Genomic DNA, 18,008 nt, shown 5'->3' with positions numbered 1-18,008 from the left:
TTATTTGGTCTGATAACGAATGTTGCCGTTGCTTCGGCGAAGAGACGTAAGTCAAATACCAACCGTGGTTGATAGCTATGTGCGGCATTCGCGAATGTACGGAGACTAAAACAGAAATCCAAGAGCTGACGGATCCCGATACAAAGGCATGAACTTCGGGGGAGTCAAAAACACGAAGGAGATCGACCGAACGAAACAGCGTCTTTGAAAACTCTTCCAGACAAGCGATTGCTTTGACACATGAAAGACTTTAGAACATCCCACGTCCCTGACAAGGCTTGTTTTCTAAGGAAAAGCGAGAAAAGTGGGAACAAGAAAATGCCGTGAAAGCACAACCTTTGAGGATGTAAATCGGAATGATTTTCAGACAAACCAGGGAACAGGAATACAAGCTTGCTTTCGCTACACTTTTGTCGCTTATGCAATTCTACGCGCCTTTATTGTAGTGCAAGTACCGTTTCCTGCAAGCATAGCCTAAGCGCCAAAAGCCTCTGCCTTGATTTACTGTTACAACTGGCTACCCATCATCGTCCGAACGCTACCTGATCGGTTTCTCGAACAACAAGCCTCTCACAAACTGGGAGTCAAAAAGCATGTCTCCGGTGTTTGTCGGAGAGGCCAGTTGTGCGGTGCTTGTTTTTTTGCGTTTGCTATATATAAGAATGAAACGAATATATGTCTGTCCATAGTCGCATCTAGCGTCACTTCATTATCTTATCATCAACATGTACGCTGCACTTCATAGCCTGAACTTACCGACTCAGTCACGCTAGTATTAAAAATCATCAATTCATAGCCTCATGTCACGCCCCTATTCCATCAGATCACATTTCCGTAATTACCGTGGCGGGCGGCAGTGTCAGAGGTGTTTCTGTTTCACACCGGCTGGGCGTTCAAACCTCGTCCAGCGGCCCGCGTCTATTTTTAAACTTTGCTAGAACGGAGAGGAAATATGGCATACCAGCTACACCGCTGTATAATAGCCGCTGTCATCAGCTGTCTCTCTGTTTACCATTTGGGGCAAGCAAACCCCTCATTATTGAGTCGCGTGTATTATTCTATTTATATCCCTTCCCCAATATCCCATCTCGATCACATCAGAAGTCGGTGTACGGATAGGGGCTGCTAGTGGGTAATTTGTTAATAAATATGGGATGTCATAATGACGTTTCGATCAATGCGCAGGAGGCATTTTTATATCGAATCAAGCTGTCCTGAGTGGCATCCCAATACTCAAAACGGCGCTGCCCATGGCGATGGCAGTTATGTGTGCTTTTTGGATGTCTCAGTAGGGTTCGTGGTCGTTCAATACACCGTACTTTAGCAACACCATCGAGTCTCTCTTTTAAGCAGTACATGCAGCTATGATGGGATTCGAAGGCACCAACCACCCTTTCTTTGTTTGTGGGTGTGAAGTGTATATTGTGTCGCCTCATCAGTGCTGCTGGCAGAGGCATTCTGTCAGAATCGTTCACGGACTGGGCTGCGTGTCTTGTCCTGGCTATTCCTTTACCCTGCCTTCCTAGAGTTCGCGTTTCTATCGAAGGCTTGCCTCGATTGGGGGTTCATTAGAGAAAACTGTCCTGTAGGTGCGCTTCATTTTTTTGAAGGGATGAAGTGTCTGTGCCCTCTGTCCGAAGTGACTGTTGTGCTGTCTAACCGCCCAACATCTCTGCATGAACGTGTGAAGCTACCGAGAGGGGCCCCGCAATTTCGACAGCTGGCTGGCCGCGTATGGTTTTATATCTTAAGTAGGCACGTGCACGCTCCTGGCTACGACTACGTTTTACACCCGGGCAGAAAAACCCGCCGGCATCAACACATATTTTGTTCGGGTTCGAGATATCTTAAAACGCGTTGAAACAATATCGTACGATTTTGCTACGATTGCCGTAGGAATGCTCCTCGTCTCTCTCGAGCGACGGACTGATATGGTCTTTTTCGTTTGCTCAGGTGTGCATGCGAATCTCATCACTTGTCCAGTTGAGTGAACTCGTTCCCTGTTTGAACTCTTGAATCGCGCAGTTGTGCAATGCTTCCTCTCCGCTTAGCTGTAAGCACGTTCCGAGTGCCCTCAGCTCCTTCTCGGCTTGTGAGTGCAGGAATTCAGTTAATTGTTCAGGCATGTTACAATGCCCCGCGTGCTTGGGGGCAAGAAGTCTTCCTTACGGCTCTAAGCGTGGCCAACTGGAAAACTATCAGTCGTTTGTGTCTGAGGCCATGGAGGGTGTGTCTGAAGTTTGGAACGGCGTACGCTACCGCTGATTTTTGCAGCCCTTCCAAACTCTCCGGTCTGCCCTTTGCTTGAACAGGAAATCATATGCGCACATTGTACGCATTATAACAAGTACGAGTCTTTCCAGCACAGTCACTATGTCAACGAGAAGCCAACATAGTTTGAAAGGGGACGCAAATTTCGCCAAGCAGTATGCTACGGCTCTAACGACGTGAGCCCCCTCTATCCATATGTTGCGTGGTGCCGTAGTTCTTCCTAGAATACGTGGGATAGCCTTCTCATAGTTTCCACCTGCTAACGCCAACACAATGGAAGAAGACGCGATGGTATCCCAGGAAGAGGTGGGGTCACTGGCCAGCGGCGATCGTGGAGGTTTGTTAGTCGGCTCTGAGGACGAAAACAATCTTGAAAAGTTCCCGTCAAATCCACTCAACGATGAAGGGCGATTCCGCTGTGAAAATCTAGAAAGGGACACAAGGGAGGATAGTAGTGAACCTGTCCTGGCATCTCAAGAGGACGGACCACTTGGGCGTGCCGCTTACGTTGCACTGGAAGAATCCTTCGATCAGACTCTCAAAGACTTGCCAGACGATCCCAATCTCAACGGCTTTCGACGCCAGTACGAAAAGCTGCTTGGCGCCCTCAAACGGTCGCACGAAAGTGAAATGTCCCTTCTCGCAAGGTTCGTTCTCTGGACCCGGGGAGCCGAGACGGCGACTTCTTAGGGTGTTTGAGTAAACTACTCTACCTATCTATCTCTTTGAACTTGTCTTTTCCAGTCTAGCTACGCATTTTGACCGTTGAACCGTTTTTACGCCCCTTTCTTTCGTGTTATGTTGTAATGCAATGCACCATCGTTGTCCGTCTGCCCGCGTTTAAGGTAGCCGCCATTCGCTTTCGGGCTACCCTGTGACGACACCAATGCCGCATCTCCCAGAAACAATCCACCAGGAAAAACGGACGTCTTCAAACCGGCGAGGGGCGACTTAGTAAGGAACGTATCGTGCCTCTGCACTGAAAGGTTGTATACATGCATGAACCTACTCGTCTGGGCACGTCTAGAACTCGAAGGCTGCGGGTACACCTGGTGGTGCGGCTACGGATGGTTCTTTCTATGTAACTAGTGTGCTGAGATGAAAGCAGAGCTCACAAGTTTGGATGTACATATGGACTGCAACCGATCTTGACCTTTCTGGTGCTTGCTCCCAGATGCAAGACTTTGACTAGTCATATCTCGGAGAATGCGACAAAAGTCGTTGCAGCGCTCAAGTTGTCGGATGAGGATCAAAGCTCCATAGACATCTTAAAGAAGGTACGAGGCAGCACTGGAGGGCTGGTTTGGAAAGGTCGGAGCAATCCCTTCGTCTGTTCTTTGAATATGTTCTACGCTTCGTTGCCGAAGTGTGTCGTCCTGCTGGCTGTGTTGCTAACCGCAGCAGGAAAGGTTCCTGACGAATAACAACCCACTCTTGACCGGAACAAGGAAAAAAAACATATTGAATAATATATGCAACCACAATATAATGTACTAAAAACAACATGATTTACGAGTTCAACTTACAGGTATACGTGGTGGCATCGTTAATATTCCCCCTAGACTTGTGCATTTGCCTCGCCCGCATACACCAATGAGCATATACATATACAATATGTATATATGCGGCCTACACTAAGTCGGCTCTCCTCTGCAGAGGATAGTAATGGCAATTACGCCATTGCTGCCACAGTATAGCATTAAAAGCAGATGACCCAGCACAGAACAACACCTTGGAACCGGAGCAACAAAAAACGCCTTTATACGCAGAAGAATTTCACGTCAGCATTATAACAGCGTTCGTAATCATTTTACGGTTGAGAGGCCCGTAACGCTGTTCAGGAAGTTCAACATGCCTGGCATCTTGTCCAAGCTGGGAAAGACAGAGAAGAGTTTGCCAGGGAGACAATTTCGTCTCTCCGTAAAACAATCGAGGACTTAAACAAGTATGTTGGGAGACAAGTAGACAGGAATCTAAATCTGCATCCATATGTGCATGTCATAGTTGTCCATAGGCAAAATCAAGCCAGTGGTGGGCAAAGAGGTGAAGAAGTGGATACCTCTGCGTTAAAGATACCTGTATTGACACACAACACGTGCAGTCTCTTTGGATATGTGAAAAGAGCGAGGAAGAGGCCACTTCGACTCTACAGTGGGCAGACACAGATAAGACCTACGCGCCTATTAGGAACTATGATAGTGTAGGAGCTGCTTATCTGAGGGGTCACCACAACAAAGATGTGTTACTCTCAGGGACTCCACAACGCACTGCCCCACGACGCCGGTCGCACGTAGAGTAATAATAGAAAAGGCACTTCGAGTAGAAAAACTTCTTTACACTTGCCGCAGACAGGCGTTACTTTTCCACTTGCATTACGCGTCTGTCCGATCCCGGCGTTCCTCTTTTGCTGGGGGCAGGCAGATCGAGGCTACAGAGACAGAGCATATCAGCCAGGAGACAAAACTGGAAGAGTATCTCCAGGAAAGAGAGAAGCTTCTTCGTGGTAAGTAGGAGAAAAACACAAGTTACGGAATTCTACTCACCACCTCAAAAAGTGGAGCCGTAGGCCAGGTGTACCATAGAGGGTATAAAACAGTCCAACCTCATCTTTTTATTAACGCTAAAATAGGTTTGTACCACTGCAAAACGAGACGTTTACCTCTGTGCCGCTGCAATTGGATTACGAGGAAAGTCCCGGTCCACGACCACCCCAGTGATTATTCATCTTGTTTTCGGTCATTGGTCTTGGTTAGGCCTCCTGCAAATGCCGTTATCCGAGCTCGTCAGCAGCTGAGCTGACGCGATATTCCTGTCTTTCGTTCTTGCTTTTGTCCACATGTTTCCTCCATTGTTTGGCGCCGGCCGTCCCAGAATGCGACCAGCTGGCCGCTCATAATGCACAGATGTCAACCGACAACGAACACATGGGTCGGTCGTTGGAGACTCTGGAACGGCAAGTGGCTGAAGGTAGGAAATATGAGCGAACTGTGTCTGAGTGCGCTGGCTAACCAAGTTGGTTTCGTCTTCAATAATCTCGCCAGGCACACAAACCTAAACACACACGCCAACCGTCCTGCACATGTCTCTCAAGAGAGATACATACAGGGCCAAAAATATGTATTGACCACGAAGCACTGGTCTGCATATTTTTTCGCGCACGTGTGCCTCAACTGGAATCATTTTGCGGCCTTTGACGTCTGCTACCACCCGTTACCTGTTGTCACACAGTTGTTTACATGCATGCCCTTCCTGGTGAACAACCCCTTCAGCCCAGGACGAACTCATACAGACCAAAGACGTTCTTCGGATTAAGAAGCTTGAGGGCGACCAGGAGCAAAGGAGGCGTGAGAAGATCGAGAAAGAGTTAAAGGACATGAAGGCATTGATTGAACAGAAGCAGACGGAGATACATGGGAAGCAAGTGACGATCGAACAACAGCAACAAGAGGTGCGCGTGTGTCTTTCGCGATGGGGTGGTCTCACGCATTATCATAGGTTTCGAAGGAGGCCATTCAGTAAAACAGAACGCACAGAGGGGCGCACGTGGGTGTATTTATCCGTAAGTAGTCCGGTGCACATGCCCCTCGCGGGGAGACACACGCGTGTACGTGGTCACCGGTAATAGAGATATTTATGTATGAAAGTAGTTACTTGAAAAGAGACGCAAACAGACAGCTTGACGTGTCACCAGGCATTCCGTTATTTGCTTTGCGTAAATTTTAGAAAGGCGTCTCGCACGCCCTGTGGGAGGAGAGTCAGATACGAACTGAGGAGATACTTCGAGGAAGCCTGTGCGTACGGCAGCAGAATTGATTCCAGAGACCCGACGGGGATTCAAGTCTCAGTTGCATTTTCGGCTTTACACATCCGAGGTGTATTCACTCCGTGTTGTGACTGCCTTCGACAAATGGTCTCAGGAGCAGAAAACTTGGCTTTTGACTATTTAAATTTGAACGCGTGCTTCCGAGTGTCGATGCTCTGCCCCCCTAGACTGAGCACCTTCAAGCTGTCGTCGCGAGCCTGCAAGCGGAAAATGAAAAGGAAAACAAAAAATTCATGGAAATTACTGGGCGCATTATGGTACGGTTTTAAAGCGTTCCAGGCGGTTGCGTCTGTACACGTTTGCCCAGCAAAGACCGTTCTATCGATTGAAACAGGCGGAGCAACGGGTAGGACACCGAACATTGCCGCAGAAAACGTGCGGGAGGTACTAGTTGTTTCACGACAGCGCCTGCAAGAAACCGACTTTTTTCCGGTGCTGTGGATACATCGAGAACGTTTGAAGCAAGATGATGCAACGCGCAGGTGGGACACAGCATATTTGAAATCAGAGCGCGAATCGAGGCCATCGGACGAACGTAAGCAGTCGAAGATTCTTACCTTCATTCGCCAACTTCCTGTGCAGGTGGACCGTTTCACTTCAGGATACAGAGAATCGTCTAAACGAACAAATAATCAAAAACAGCAAAATGCAGGCTGCGAACATGTAAGCCTACCGTGGGAGTGTCTTCGAAAGCGCATTTGCGCCCAGAAAGCTCTCAATTGAAGCCATCTGGAACTAGTGAGGAAGTAGGAATTCGTAGGTCTGTGCCGATGTGCTGGCGCATCTCCACACTCTGTAACCGTGTATTCGGTAACATACTCTCACTCTCAATATATAGCTGTACTTCCTCGTACCACAGCACACTCCACTGTTATTTTTGGAATGGGTATGTTAATATCTTGTTGGTCACAACTATATCAGTGCCGCAGGTCCACGCGCTGGCTACACAAATTATACATGCGTTGGATCGCAGCAGCACTTTCCCAAGGGGCCGACAGTGCCGGAGAGTTCTGTCCGTTTCTAGCTTTTTTCTCAAGTGGAGAGATGAGGATATCAATGGGGAAGTCCGCGTGGCGCAACGCGTTTCTGCGCCGCATTCATGGAGCCGAATTTCGGAAGTTAACGACACCGAGCCGTTCTCCTCAGTCACTTTCTCTCCGGATAAACGCAGTAGCTAAGAATCCATCCTTGTGCGTTTCTCGCACAATGTTCTCTGCCTGAGGGACGGTGAATGCCTGTAAAACGAAACATCGCCTCTTAGGGCTGTCTTCACTGGAGTGGAAAGGTGTAGCGCAGGAAGACCTGTCACAAGGTTCATTCGCCAAGGCGCTGCGCGTGTTTGCTTGGCGTTCATTCTTCTTCCGCCTGGTGCTGGTGTGTGCCAGAGCGAGGGAAGCAGAGCTGAGAGATCAAGCGGAGGTTATAAACAAACTGAAGGCGGACAAGGTCAGACTCAGAGGGGTACACGAGGGTTACGGTGGCCAAAACCGTCTCAGGCGTTCGTGAGGTCCCTCTGCTCCGTGTCGGCGTTCGGTAGCGTGCAACAGCGCCGCTAGAAGCCACGCCATTCGTGCCCCGAGGACGTTACCACTATGTGTACGCAGCTACGCAAGCGCAGCTTCTATTTGTGGTCACGTACTTGCCAGGGAGCACTGCCCACGCACGCATATTGGCAACCTGTACGGAAAAAACTATGCATGTAGAGACATGTATATCTAGTCGTGCCGCACATGTGTAAGCAGAGAGTTGTGTACATGCTTTCGTTAAACTCGTTAACGAAAAAACTGCTGAACAGGGCAATACCCGGCTTGTGGTCTGGGCCACATTGCGTCATCAGGAGAAAGTGACGAAGATGCACGACTTGTTGAAGCGGAAAATACAGCAGACCGAGGACGACAGAAAGGCCCTCGACGATCAGCATGCCGGTAAGACTGGACAACTGGTACGGTTAAAAAACGGGCAGAGCTGACAGAAACACTCTCAATCTTCGGGACCAACGGTGTTCCACGCTTTCAGCTTGCAGTACATGTGAACTTCCGTGGCTTCTCGAAATGTGCGCTCTCTTCGCATCGCCAGCACTCAAGAGTGAAATCTCGGGGATCGAGAAGGAGGTCGAGGCGCTCAAACAGCAGGTGAAAAGGGTTCTGCACTCCGCGCCATCGCTTACCCGTGTCCATCGATTCATGTAGAGGCGCAGAGCGCTGTGAGCTACGGTAATACCGTCCACAGAGGCGTCTCTCTGAGATGGATGAGTAACAAACTACACACACGGTGATGTGCCTGCATTTCTTTTCACGTGCATGCATCTATTGGTAAGTAACCCAGGTCGAGTTACTGAGTCACGAGCTAGCCTATTCGGAGCGGCGCAGCTGTCCTTTCCTGCTTAGGCCGAAGCAGACAAGAAGAACATCGGCAATCTTCTGAGAGAAAGGTATACATTTCAAGTGGCGCCTGCCATCGTGGATAGCCTTGCGCGTTAATGTTGCATGACATACGCATATCTGGATTACGATTTCACAGAGCACTGAAATATTCACTATTCCTTTTTCCAGTTTCGGTATTCACACGCATAAGAGACTAACTGCCTGCACCTGTGCATGCCTCCGAGGAGGTGATCCACAGCCTACAACTCTCATGTGCTCATGCCACCAAATGCATACACAAATAGAGTTTGCGAATCTGTTTATGTGAATAGGCTTGTCTGTTCATATGGAGTTGTTGCACGCCCGAGTCTCGGGGACTCACGGTTTCGTTTATACACGCGTTTGTGTGGAAGTCTCATTGCCGGTTCCCTAGGGATCTGTTATCGAAAAATCTTCTCCGGACGGATGACGCAACGAAGAAGCACGAAGAGGCGTTGAAGCGTCATGAAGCTCATGCGGTCCAATTGCAACGAGAAGCCGAGCGCTATCGAAAAGACATTGAAACCCAGCAGGCGAAAATCCGAGAGTTGGAGAGTCACCGCGACAAGAGCGGCGCCGAGCTCTCCAAAATTAATCAGAAGTGGGGATGGGAGTGCAGATGCCTCATAGGGAAAATAGACACATAAACCAACCTGGAAATGAAGGGTCAGTAGGCCTTCACACAGAGGGAGACAGCGATGGATGAAGAACGGGAAAACACAGCAGCATTCTTCCAGCGACATTGGATCCATTTGGGAAACGTTCGGTGCTAGAATCCTCAGTAAAGGATAAAAGCGGGAACCTTAGCAGCTTCCAATATGCCAAGTTCGAGAAACGAAGAGGTGTTTAGGACAAAAAACGAAACGCGTGATCCGTAGCGCTTCTCACGAAATAATCGCGACAACGTTCGGCCGCGGAGCGAGCGAAAACGCATCCTTCTAACAGGGGATACACTCTCAATTCTGTGCACAGACTGTAGACGCGTACACACAAAGTATTTGCTGACTTGTCTGTAGCTGTAGCGGTGTGCACATGGCGCTCCACCACTTGCAGGAAACCTCATATCTCTCTGGGTGAACGTTTCCCTTTTGACACTGCTTTCTGCAGATACTTGGCGGTGTTAGAGGAGATAAAGGGGGGAGACAACCAGGTGACTGATCTGCAGAAAACAATCACTGAACTGCGAAACAAGCTGGCGACCCAGAAGAGTCTTTACGAGTCCGTGCGGTCGGACCGCAACCTCTACTCTCGAAATCTGATTGAGTCTCTCGATGAAATCAGCGAGATGAAGCAGTAAGGGCGAAAACCGGAATGCCGAGCACTGTAGAGAAGGGGAAACTGCCAGTATTTAAGACAAATCGAACCTGTTGAACGAGTGACAAGTGGAACGGTATGAGAGACTTTACGTGGAAACCTTCAGCCGGAACGGGAAACAAGCACTCGACGCGCACGCAGAATCATGTATCTGATAGAAGGTTCTGTCATCACATGCCCAGTGCACTGAGCAGATTCCAAGAAGATATGTGTCTATATACTCAGCCTAGGAGATGCATGCATGCAGCGGCCCCTGTTTATCCATTCATACATATGCGTAACTGCTCACCTACATGCACAAACACACATGTGGATATATAAATGCATGTGTTTAAAGATATTGACTGAACAAGTAGAAACCGTTTGGATGAATGAACAATATCGAGAAAGTTGAAGAGATAAAACGTGTCAGGTTGTCGTGGCTTCATAGGGTTCTCCGTTTAGCCGGGAAGATGCGTTACATCAGCGCATGCAAGCACCCTGTCTTCTGACGCTTCACTGCTGATGTGCGAGTCTCCTCTTACAGGAAATTCAAGATTTTGTATCACCAGATTGAGCAGCTCAAGGAGGAAGTGAAGCAAAAGGATGCAAGTCTGATCAAGGGCCACTTCGAACAACACAAAATTATAAAAGACAATGAAAAAATCACCAGTGATCTCCACAGTGCGCAACACAAATTGTCATCTCTCCAACAAATCGTTCTCAGTCAAAAGTAGGCGCAGATGGGTGAAACTCACATGTTTGGAAACATAGACACGTAAGCATGCATTCAAATTTGTCGATTTTTTTGTTGAGGTTCACACCCTTCTGAATGTAGTATAATACCCGTCTGAGCATATACACGGCTTTGTGTGAAGGTGTTGACGGCATGGGGAAAAGGGAGGAGGGGGAAACAAGGACGGTTTATGAGACGAAACACACAGTCCACCGCAGCCATGTTTCCCTTCGCTTCGTTCAGGCGCGAAATCAAGAAGCTGGAAGCAACGATCCAGGATGCGGAGACGGAACGATCAAATCAGAAAAAAGAATATGAAGTTGTATGCATGCAGTCAACGTGGTAGCATGGTCGCGGGTTAGTCGATGGTGCGGCGTTCTGCAACATTCAGCGGGCACGGTCTCTCAAGTTTTACAAGGCTCGGAATGAAACGCTCACAACTGTTGACCTGCGCAAGAATATGCAGAACTTAGAAAACGCCCACCGTTACTAAATGACGGGACAGACGCTTAGAACTTATGTATATGAATAATTTACGGTTTTGCACATGTAAAGAAGCGTATATGCGCATGCCTCTGAAAATTCCTGCACAAACACAGATATGCTTCTGTACACCGCCCCCCCGAATTACATATATACACTTGTGTATATGCATATGCATATGTAAAAGTTGACGAACGCCTTCACATATTATGCGTATATACATATATATATATATATATATATACGTCTTGCGGCATGCACTGTTTCTGTACGATTTGTCAGGTGCTTAGTGAGAGAGATATGCTCGGCACGCAGCTGCTGCGTCGGAATGAGGAACTCTCTTTGCTCTACGAGAAAATCAAAATCCAGCAGTCTACACTGCAAAAAGGCGAGGCTCAATACAGAGTAAGCCCGCCAGAGGTAGTCTCACGCCCTCCTCAAATCACTGTCTTCGTTTTTGGCGTCTGATATGTGTCGTAGTGCATGCGGGGACAGCAAGTGAGGGCACATGGGAATGGTTTATGCTTCTCCACAGACACGCCAAAGCATGCGTCGTGGATGTGCTTTTACTCTTGGCTTTCGCGTCGAGGGTCGGATTTGAAACAATTCCCACAAAAAAGGACACACTTGAGCAAAAAGAGGAGAATCTACCCTTACGATTTCTCGTTCCCATCCGCGTCACATTCCATTTTGAGAAATTTACACTGTCCAAGATTTTGACCCACGAGTAGGTACGGTTAATTGTATCTGTGTATGAGTAATAGAACCGCTGCACAGATGTACATGTAGCTGCCGACCTGTTCATGCGGGTCAGTGTACAATGCATCCGCATTCATCTTATACGCATTTATATCTCATTATCATAAAATTATATCAGCTGAGGTTCTTCTACGGGAAACAGCTGCACACTTTTGTAAAGTCCCATTAGTTCTGCCCTCACGAGCGGTTCCCCGTTAACGCTCCAAACCCCTTCAGTTCCCGTCCTCCCGTGTGTCGTTCTTTCCTGATTGTCGATAGGCACGTTTGACCGACATAAAGCTTCTCCGGCAGAAGATCAGCGCCGCTCGCCGAGAACTGATGACAGCTCGAGGAAAGGTCGCCTGTGTAGATGAACTCAAGCGCGAGGTCTATCAGCTTCAAAGGGAATTGCTACAGGGTACAGCGGGAAGCAGGGAGCCGCATATTACGAGGAAAACATCGCCGCCTCAACTGCCATCATGGGAGCAAAAGCGAACCCAACTGAGCGCCTCCGAAACATGCGGGCCTCCATTTCTCTGCATTAGTGTTTGACATTAACACCTCCCACGACACAACGGAGGCATCCCTATCCCAGCACCTCTGTATCCAAATTTGCTTTCTTCAATTCGTATTACATTCGGGAACTGCTTCGCATTGTTTCCTACTTCTCACTTGGGGGCCTAGAGGCATGTGAGCCCCAGTGCCAAGAAATTCATACCCGGTATCTTCTTTGACCCCGGGCTGACGGGTCAGGATGCGTTCCGACCCAGTTTCGACCGCAAGCATCTACGTGCAGTGTGCGCTACGCTGATGGAGAGCGCTGTGCTGTCTTGAAAATGTCCTCAGTTCGCGTGGCCTGTGCTTGGCTTGTTTTTGTCAACGTCAGAGAGGACCAAGGTCAAGGCTCTCAGCGAGAGCCTGGAGAACCCAATGAATGTGCACCGGTGGCGGCGCCTTGAAGGAAGCGATCCTTCGAAGCTTGAAATGCTCGCAAAAATCCAAAGTTTACAGAAGCGCTTGATTGCCAAAACGGATCAGGTAGGCGGCAAAGCGATAACGGTTCGGGACCGGGAAACCCCGGGAAGCATCTGGTGTCACTGGCCGCTAGGGCAGACCATGGGGAGACAGCACGAGATTGAGAAAAAAGGAACCACGTTTCCCGGTGGCTGATGGGAAACTCCACACCCTAATTCGGCACGCCGTGGCGAGGAACCGATCACAAGACCGGAATTTGGACGGCAAAGAGGAAAAGGGTCACGTCACCGCGAGAATTCGGCCTTTAGGGTGTGGACGGTCTTGGTCAACACCGACGCTCCGCGGCTTCTGAGGCGTCACTGTGAGGGCTAAATCGTGCATAGTTTCATGCCTGCATAAATACTCATGTACGCAGATACGCTCAAAGGAGTCTCACCTTACAACGGCATGTGCTTGCGTATGCATCGATGCAAGCGTAGTCCCGTAGCTGACCGCAGCATGCTGAACGATCATACACATGCACGAAGCTTCTTGAGAGTTGAATTAAGGCGAAGCGCATCACCTTGGCTATACTGAATAGACACAGGCACTTCACCGAAACGAGGCGGGGCTTCTCCGTGTGCCTTTTCTTTCTCTGAGTTCAAGGGCCACTAAACTAGGTGTCCGTGTCCCTATTTTTCTGTGGCAGGTCATTGATCGCGATCTGATGATTCAAGAAAAAGAGAAACTCTATGTGGAACTCAAGGTGCGTCGACGGGCGCCGCCTGCCCTGGCGACCCCTTTCTTGTCTTGAAAGGAGTATGTGGGCGTCTCTTTCCCGTTTAACGTGTGCGTGTATCCACAGATGCATGCAGTTCTTTTATTTAAAAGGTTCACTTTGGCGGGATCGAAGAAAGCTGTGGTAAAACTGGTACTCGGCAGGAATCGACTGCGATTGGGCAAGCCAGTCATACACGCGCCGAACCAACAACTCAACACCCGGTGAGCTGTATGGCTGTGAACACGCCCGCAGTTGTTCCTCTGTCTTTTTTGCTCCTCTCGTGACTTCTTCAGACGAAGCTAGCGGCGTACCCTGGCCCTCAAACGGCGGAGCAGATGCAAGTTTTCCAACGGGTGAGCGAAAGGCAGACGCTGCGCGAATTTTTCCAGCTCTCCAACTTTTAACGCTTCCACAGGAGGCAGAGAGTGGGACCTCGAAAAGGATTTCAGCTAGCGTCCAATTAACTTCCCATTTTATGCGCCGACAGCTGAAACTCGATCCTGGAAAAGCCGAAGTGGAGAGCTAGCGAACTTGCCGTGCCCCACAATCGGGACGCGGCCTAGGAAAGAACGGAAAAGAAGCGACGACGATGTGGGAACTTCCTCAGCAGATATCCGGATGTAGAGGTCGAAACACTCTCGAAACAAGATCAGCTACAGACACGATATTAACAGCAGAACGTGTGCGCAAAATTCCGAGAATCCCCTGGTGCAGGAACGTTGACTCGTGGGAGCGATTGCCTCAGGGATCGCCTCCCTGGCCAGTCGCCTCTCCACCTGTCTTCGTGCAACACGCGAGTGCCGAACGGGAAAATCAAACGGAGGGGGGAGCGTGATCGAGTTATTGTTTTCTGCAGACGTTGAGAGAGAAAACAGCGCAGCTGAAGGCAATGACCTGTGAGCTCAAGACATGTCACAAACAGGTCAGTTACTGGTTTCCAGTGCGTGGCAGAAAGTTACAGCATGGCGTTGAGGTCCTCTCAGCGCTAAGGCACCCTGCCTGCACGATCGTCGCTTCGACGGCTCTGCTGCAACTTTTCCGGCGATCAATATAATTATTTCACGTATGTACACATCTGCATTCAGCTGTATCTGTACACTTACCAAAGGAACCTACATCAGCAAACCCTTTTTGATTTCACAAGAAGCCGCGCGTGTGGACAAGGCTCACCTACATATCTACTGGCTACAGTCTTCATGTATATATGCACACAGATGCGGCGAATAAAAAGGTTTCCCGCTGGAGAGTCGCTTCCCTTGACTTTATCTGCTTCACCAGGCCCTAAGCAGCTGTTTCTCTTTTTCTCTTCTGTCGCCCCGAATATAAGCACATATATGGATATCTATATTCATATATATATATATATATATATATATATGAATATATATATGAATATATATCTATATGCCCACATATAAGACGAGGGTGACTCTGGACTTGCAGGTACACCACGATGTGCTTCACTAACGCCCACGGCGCGGGCCCCGGTTGTGGCGTGTCTCGTCTTTTGTAGGTGGTCCTGTACAAGGACGAGATTGCGTGGCTAAACAGGGAATTGGCGGTGCGTCTTCACCTTGTGTTTGCTTTGCACCTCCTTTTCGCCAAGAAAACGGCATTAACGGCGGCAACAGACAGAGGCAAAGGTCTTTGCCTCTTTCCATTTGATTCGTTCAAATCGCTGCTGCTGAGAACGCGAGAAAATCACCCACTTGTTTGAGATATACACGGCTGACATATTGCGCATTGGGACCACTACAGTGTGGCCAAGCGGGAACCCTATATAAATGTGAGTAGAAGCATGCATATATACGCCAATTTATTGATTCTATATGCATAAAACCAATAGGAGAGCCTCACACTTGTATATCTACAAACATCCACTATACATGCAGATGTAAATCTATTTATTCTTTGGCACGAGATTCAGTCTTCGCCTTTTGCTTTATCTGGTAAAAAAACCGCGCCTGCATCACTGGGTTTGCGCAGGCGATTAAGACGAAGGACATGGAAGAGAGGCGAAAAACTGCCTTGGGGGCTGTCGGGCGTAGCAGCAGTCTGAGAGACGTAGGTCTGCAGGCTGTCACTCTGGTTCCCAGAAAGCACCAACGCTGTGGGCTTCCGTGGTTTATTTCAAAATCTGAAAGACCACGCCACCTGAGGAGAGGCCAGGATGCCACGAAACTGCATAAACACCCAGAACCGTTGCACGAAACCGAGTTCTTTCGTCCAATTCTCCGTTTCACATACACACACAGGCCGGTCCCTCGTAGTCTGTCCCCGGCGTTACGTCATCGCGGGGGACGTCGAAAACCACCGAAGCGACATCCCGAGGCACAGCCAGGCTGCGGGCATTCCTAATCTCTTGTGAGATGATGCCAAGCAACTATCCACGGTTTTTGCCGCCCGCTCCTGGACCCACGAAGGCAGGGAGTCGCGGGCTTTTGCGGTTGCCTTTGTAACTCTCCAATGTCTATTTTCGTTTCCGCCTGAAAGGCGTCCTCACTTCCACTCTCTGTCTTCTTTTCTCTCTCGCGTCCATCGCTGTGATTCCGCGTTTCGTGCAAGCTTTCTGCTTCTCGCCCCCCTCCCCAGTGCGTTTGCCTCCTGCGTTGTTTCTCTCTCTGGTGTCGCTTTCCAGCCTGAGTCCGCAGCTCCGCCTCTGGACAGCACGCACTCCCGGGGCGCGGGAAAGCCGTCGTGTCTCCAAGTGCATTCATTTCACCCTCTGCAGGCAGTCCGCTCGACACGGCTCGCCGACACCCCACAGCATGCCGGCGCTTCAGCAGCAAACGCCCACGGAGTTTGCCCTGCACAGAAGCCTCCCGCGTCTTCCTTTGTAGTGGAGGAAGGGGTTGGCGGAAACGCCGGAAAAGCGAGAACGCATGCAGCCGGCAATGAAGAAGATTGGGAAGTGGAGAGGCCTCTGCAAACGGATGCCGAAGGCTCTTCTGCTTTGGCCGTGCACCCCACTGTGCTAGAGAGCCAGCCTGGGCCAGTAGGGGAGCATCAGGAAGCGGCGGAATTGTCGAACGACAGCATGGAACAGACGCCGAAGGTCCACAGCGGAAACAGCAACAAACACGAAACAGAAGAGGAGCGGGCTCAACTGGAAGTGACGAAAGTGGAGAGTTCGCCGGCAGATGCTGCTGGGGGATAGTTTGACTGATTTCAATAGGTATTTATACGAAGAGACGCGTGTACAGAACCGTATATGTGCGTGGAAGTGCGCATATAGGCAACATCAAATCTTCACATGCGTGTTTGGTTAAACGAAAGGATATATATACGTACGCTTTCATATAAACGAAAGGATATATATACGTACGCTTTCATATAAACGAAAGGATATATATACGTACGCTTTCATATAAACGAAAGGATATATATACGTACGCTTTCATATAAACGAAAGGATATATATACGTACGCTTTCGTATAAACGAAAGGATATATATACGTACGCTTTCATATAAACGAAAGGATATATATACGTACGCTTTCATATAAACGAAAGGATATATATACGTACGCTTTCGTATAAATATACGCGCTCCGACCTGCACCTATCCTCGTTGACGGCTCCGCCTGTTCAATCAGCGTTTAGTCCTCACCTAAATCAACGGCACTGAGTGTGCTTTCCACTGCAAGCGGCAACAAAATACGTATCTACAAATGACTTGAGGGAAGGACAAGTCTAAGCTGTGAGCCCAGATAACGCTACACGGCTTTCGATGCCGTGTGACCATAACAATAGTTATGTGCGTACATGCACATATGTAGAGGGCGACATAACTTTGTGAATACCACATCTTTCTGTCTATCTTCACATATATATATATATATATTTTATTTACCCACGTAAGGGCAGCTAAGTGTCCAGCGACTGTCCGGAGTGTCGCGAGAGAACGAGAGCGTGACGCCTTAATATGAGTGCCCATGCACAAAACAGGGTGTCGCAAACTGAAGCAAAAGCTGTCCCGTTTTGTTTTTGACGTCAGTCTTTAAAGGAGAAGCGTTTCTTAAACAAAGGTCGCGTGTCTTCTCGTCTGTGCAAGATAAAACACTTTAAGGCACACACCAACCTACGCATATGCATGTATCACACCTAAAAGGGGCTAGGAGATCCCGGTAGAGACCCTCGCTGGAACTGCCTGCATACAGCCACGCGCTTGGGGCGCAGCACATGCATGGAATCAGATACGCGTTATTCCAGAGTTTTGTTGACTCATTAAGGCGCATTTCGAGGTTCTTGGTCCGCCCGAATGCGGCAGCCACGCACTGCGACAAACTGGTCCCAGACACCTCAATCGCGCTCGATCCTCCTGGGCACTGGCGAGTGCTGGCACCCCCTTCGATAACGCGCAAAAGACTTCCATGGGGGAAAAGCCGCAAGTATGGCCGTCGCTTCAACGTCTGTATGTGAATGTGCCTATGTATGTAATATTATATATATACGCAGCGATCCGTACATGTCGAGACGCATGGGCACTGAAATATACAATGCGATGAATAACAGTGAATGGACGC

General features: G+C 49.1%; 1 protein-coding gene across 1 annotated transcript; it reads left to right on the top strand.

Annotated features, from left to right (window-relative positions):
- Positions 1 to 2,544: 2,544 nt before the first annotated feature.
- NCLIV_023900 (hypothetical protein) lies at positions 2,545 to 16,638 on the top strand (the record flags this gene model as incomplete). Its single annotated transcript, XM_003882584.1, has 20 exons — positions 2,545 to 2,918; positions 4,689 to 4,774; positions 5,143 to 5,238; positions 5,541 to 5,719; positions 6,262 to 6,351; positions 6,696 to 6,757; positions 7,480 to 7,540; positions 7,932 to 8,036; positions 8,482 to 8,525; positions 8,891 to 9,097; positions 9,604 to 9,789; positions 10,337 to 10,522; positions 11,299 to 11,413; positions 12,593 to 12,784; positions 13,410 to 13,466; positions 13,775 to 13,834; positions 14,338 to 14,403; positions 14,995 to 15,042; positions 15,468 to 15,545; positions 16,120 to 16,638. The coding sequence occupies 20 exons, from the start codon at positions 2,545 to 2,547 to the stop codon at positions 16,636 to 16,638; spliced, it is 2,811 nt and encodes a 936-aa protein (XP_003882633.1).
- Positions 16,639 to 18,008: the final 1,370 nt, after the last annotated feature.

Source organism: Neospora caninum, chromosome VIIb (genome assembly GCF_000208865.1).
Source record: "Neospora caninum Liverpool complete genome, chromosome VIIb".
Lineage (NCBI taxonomy): Eukaryota > Apicomplexa > Conoidasida > Eucoccidiorida > Sarcocystidae > Neospora > Neospora caninum.
This window is presented reverse-complemented; position numbering and strand designations above follow the sequence as displayed.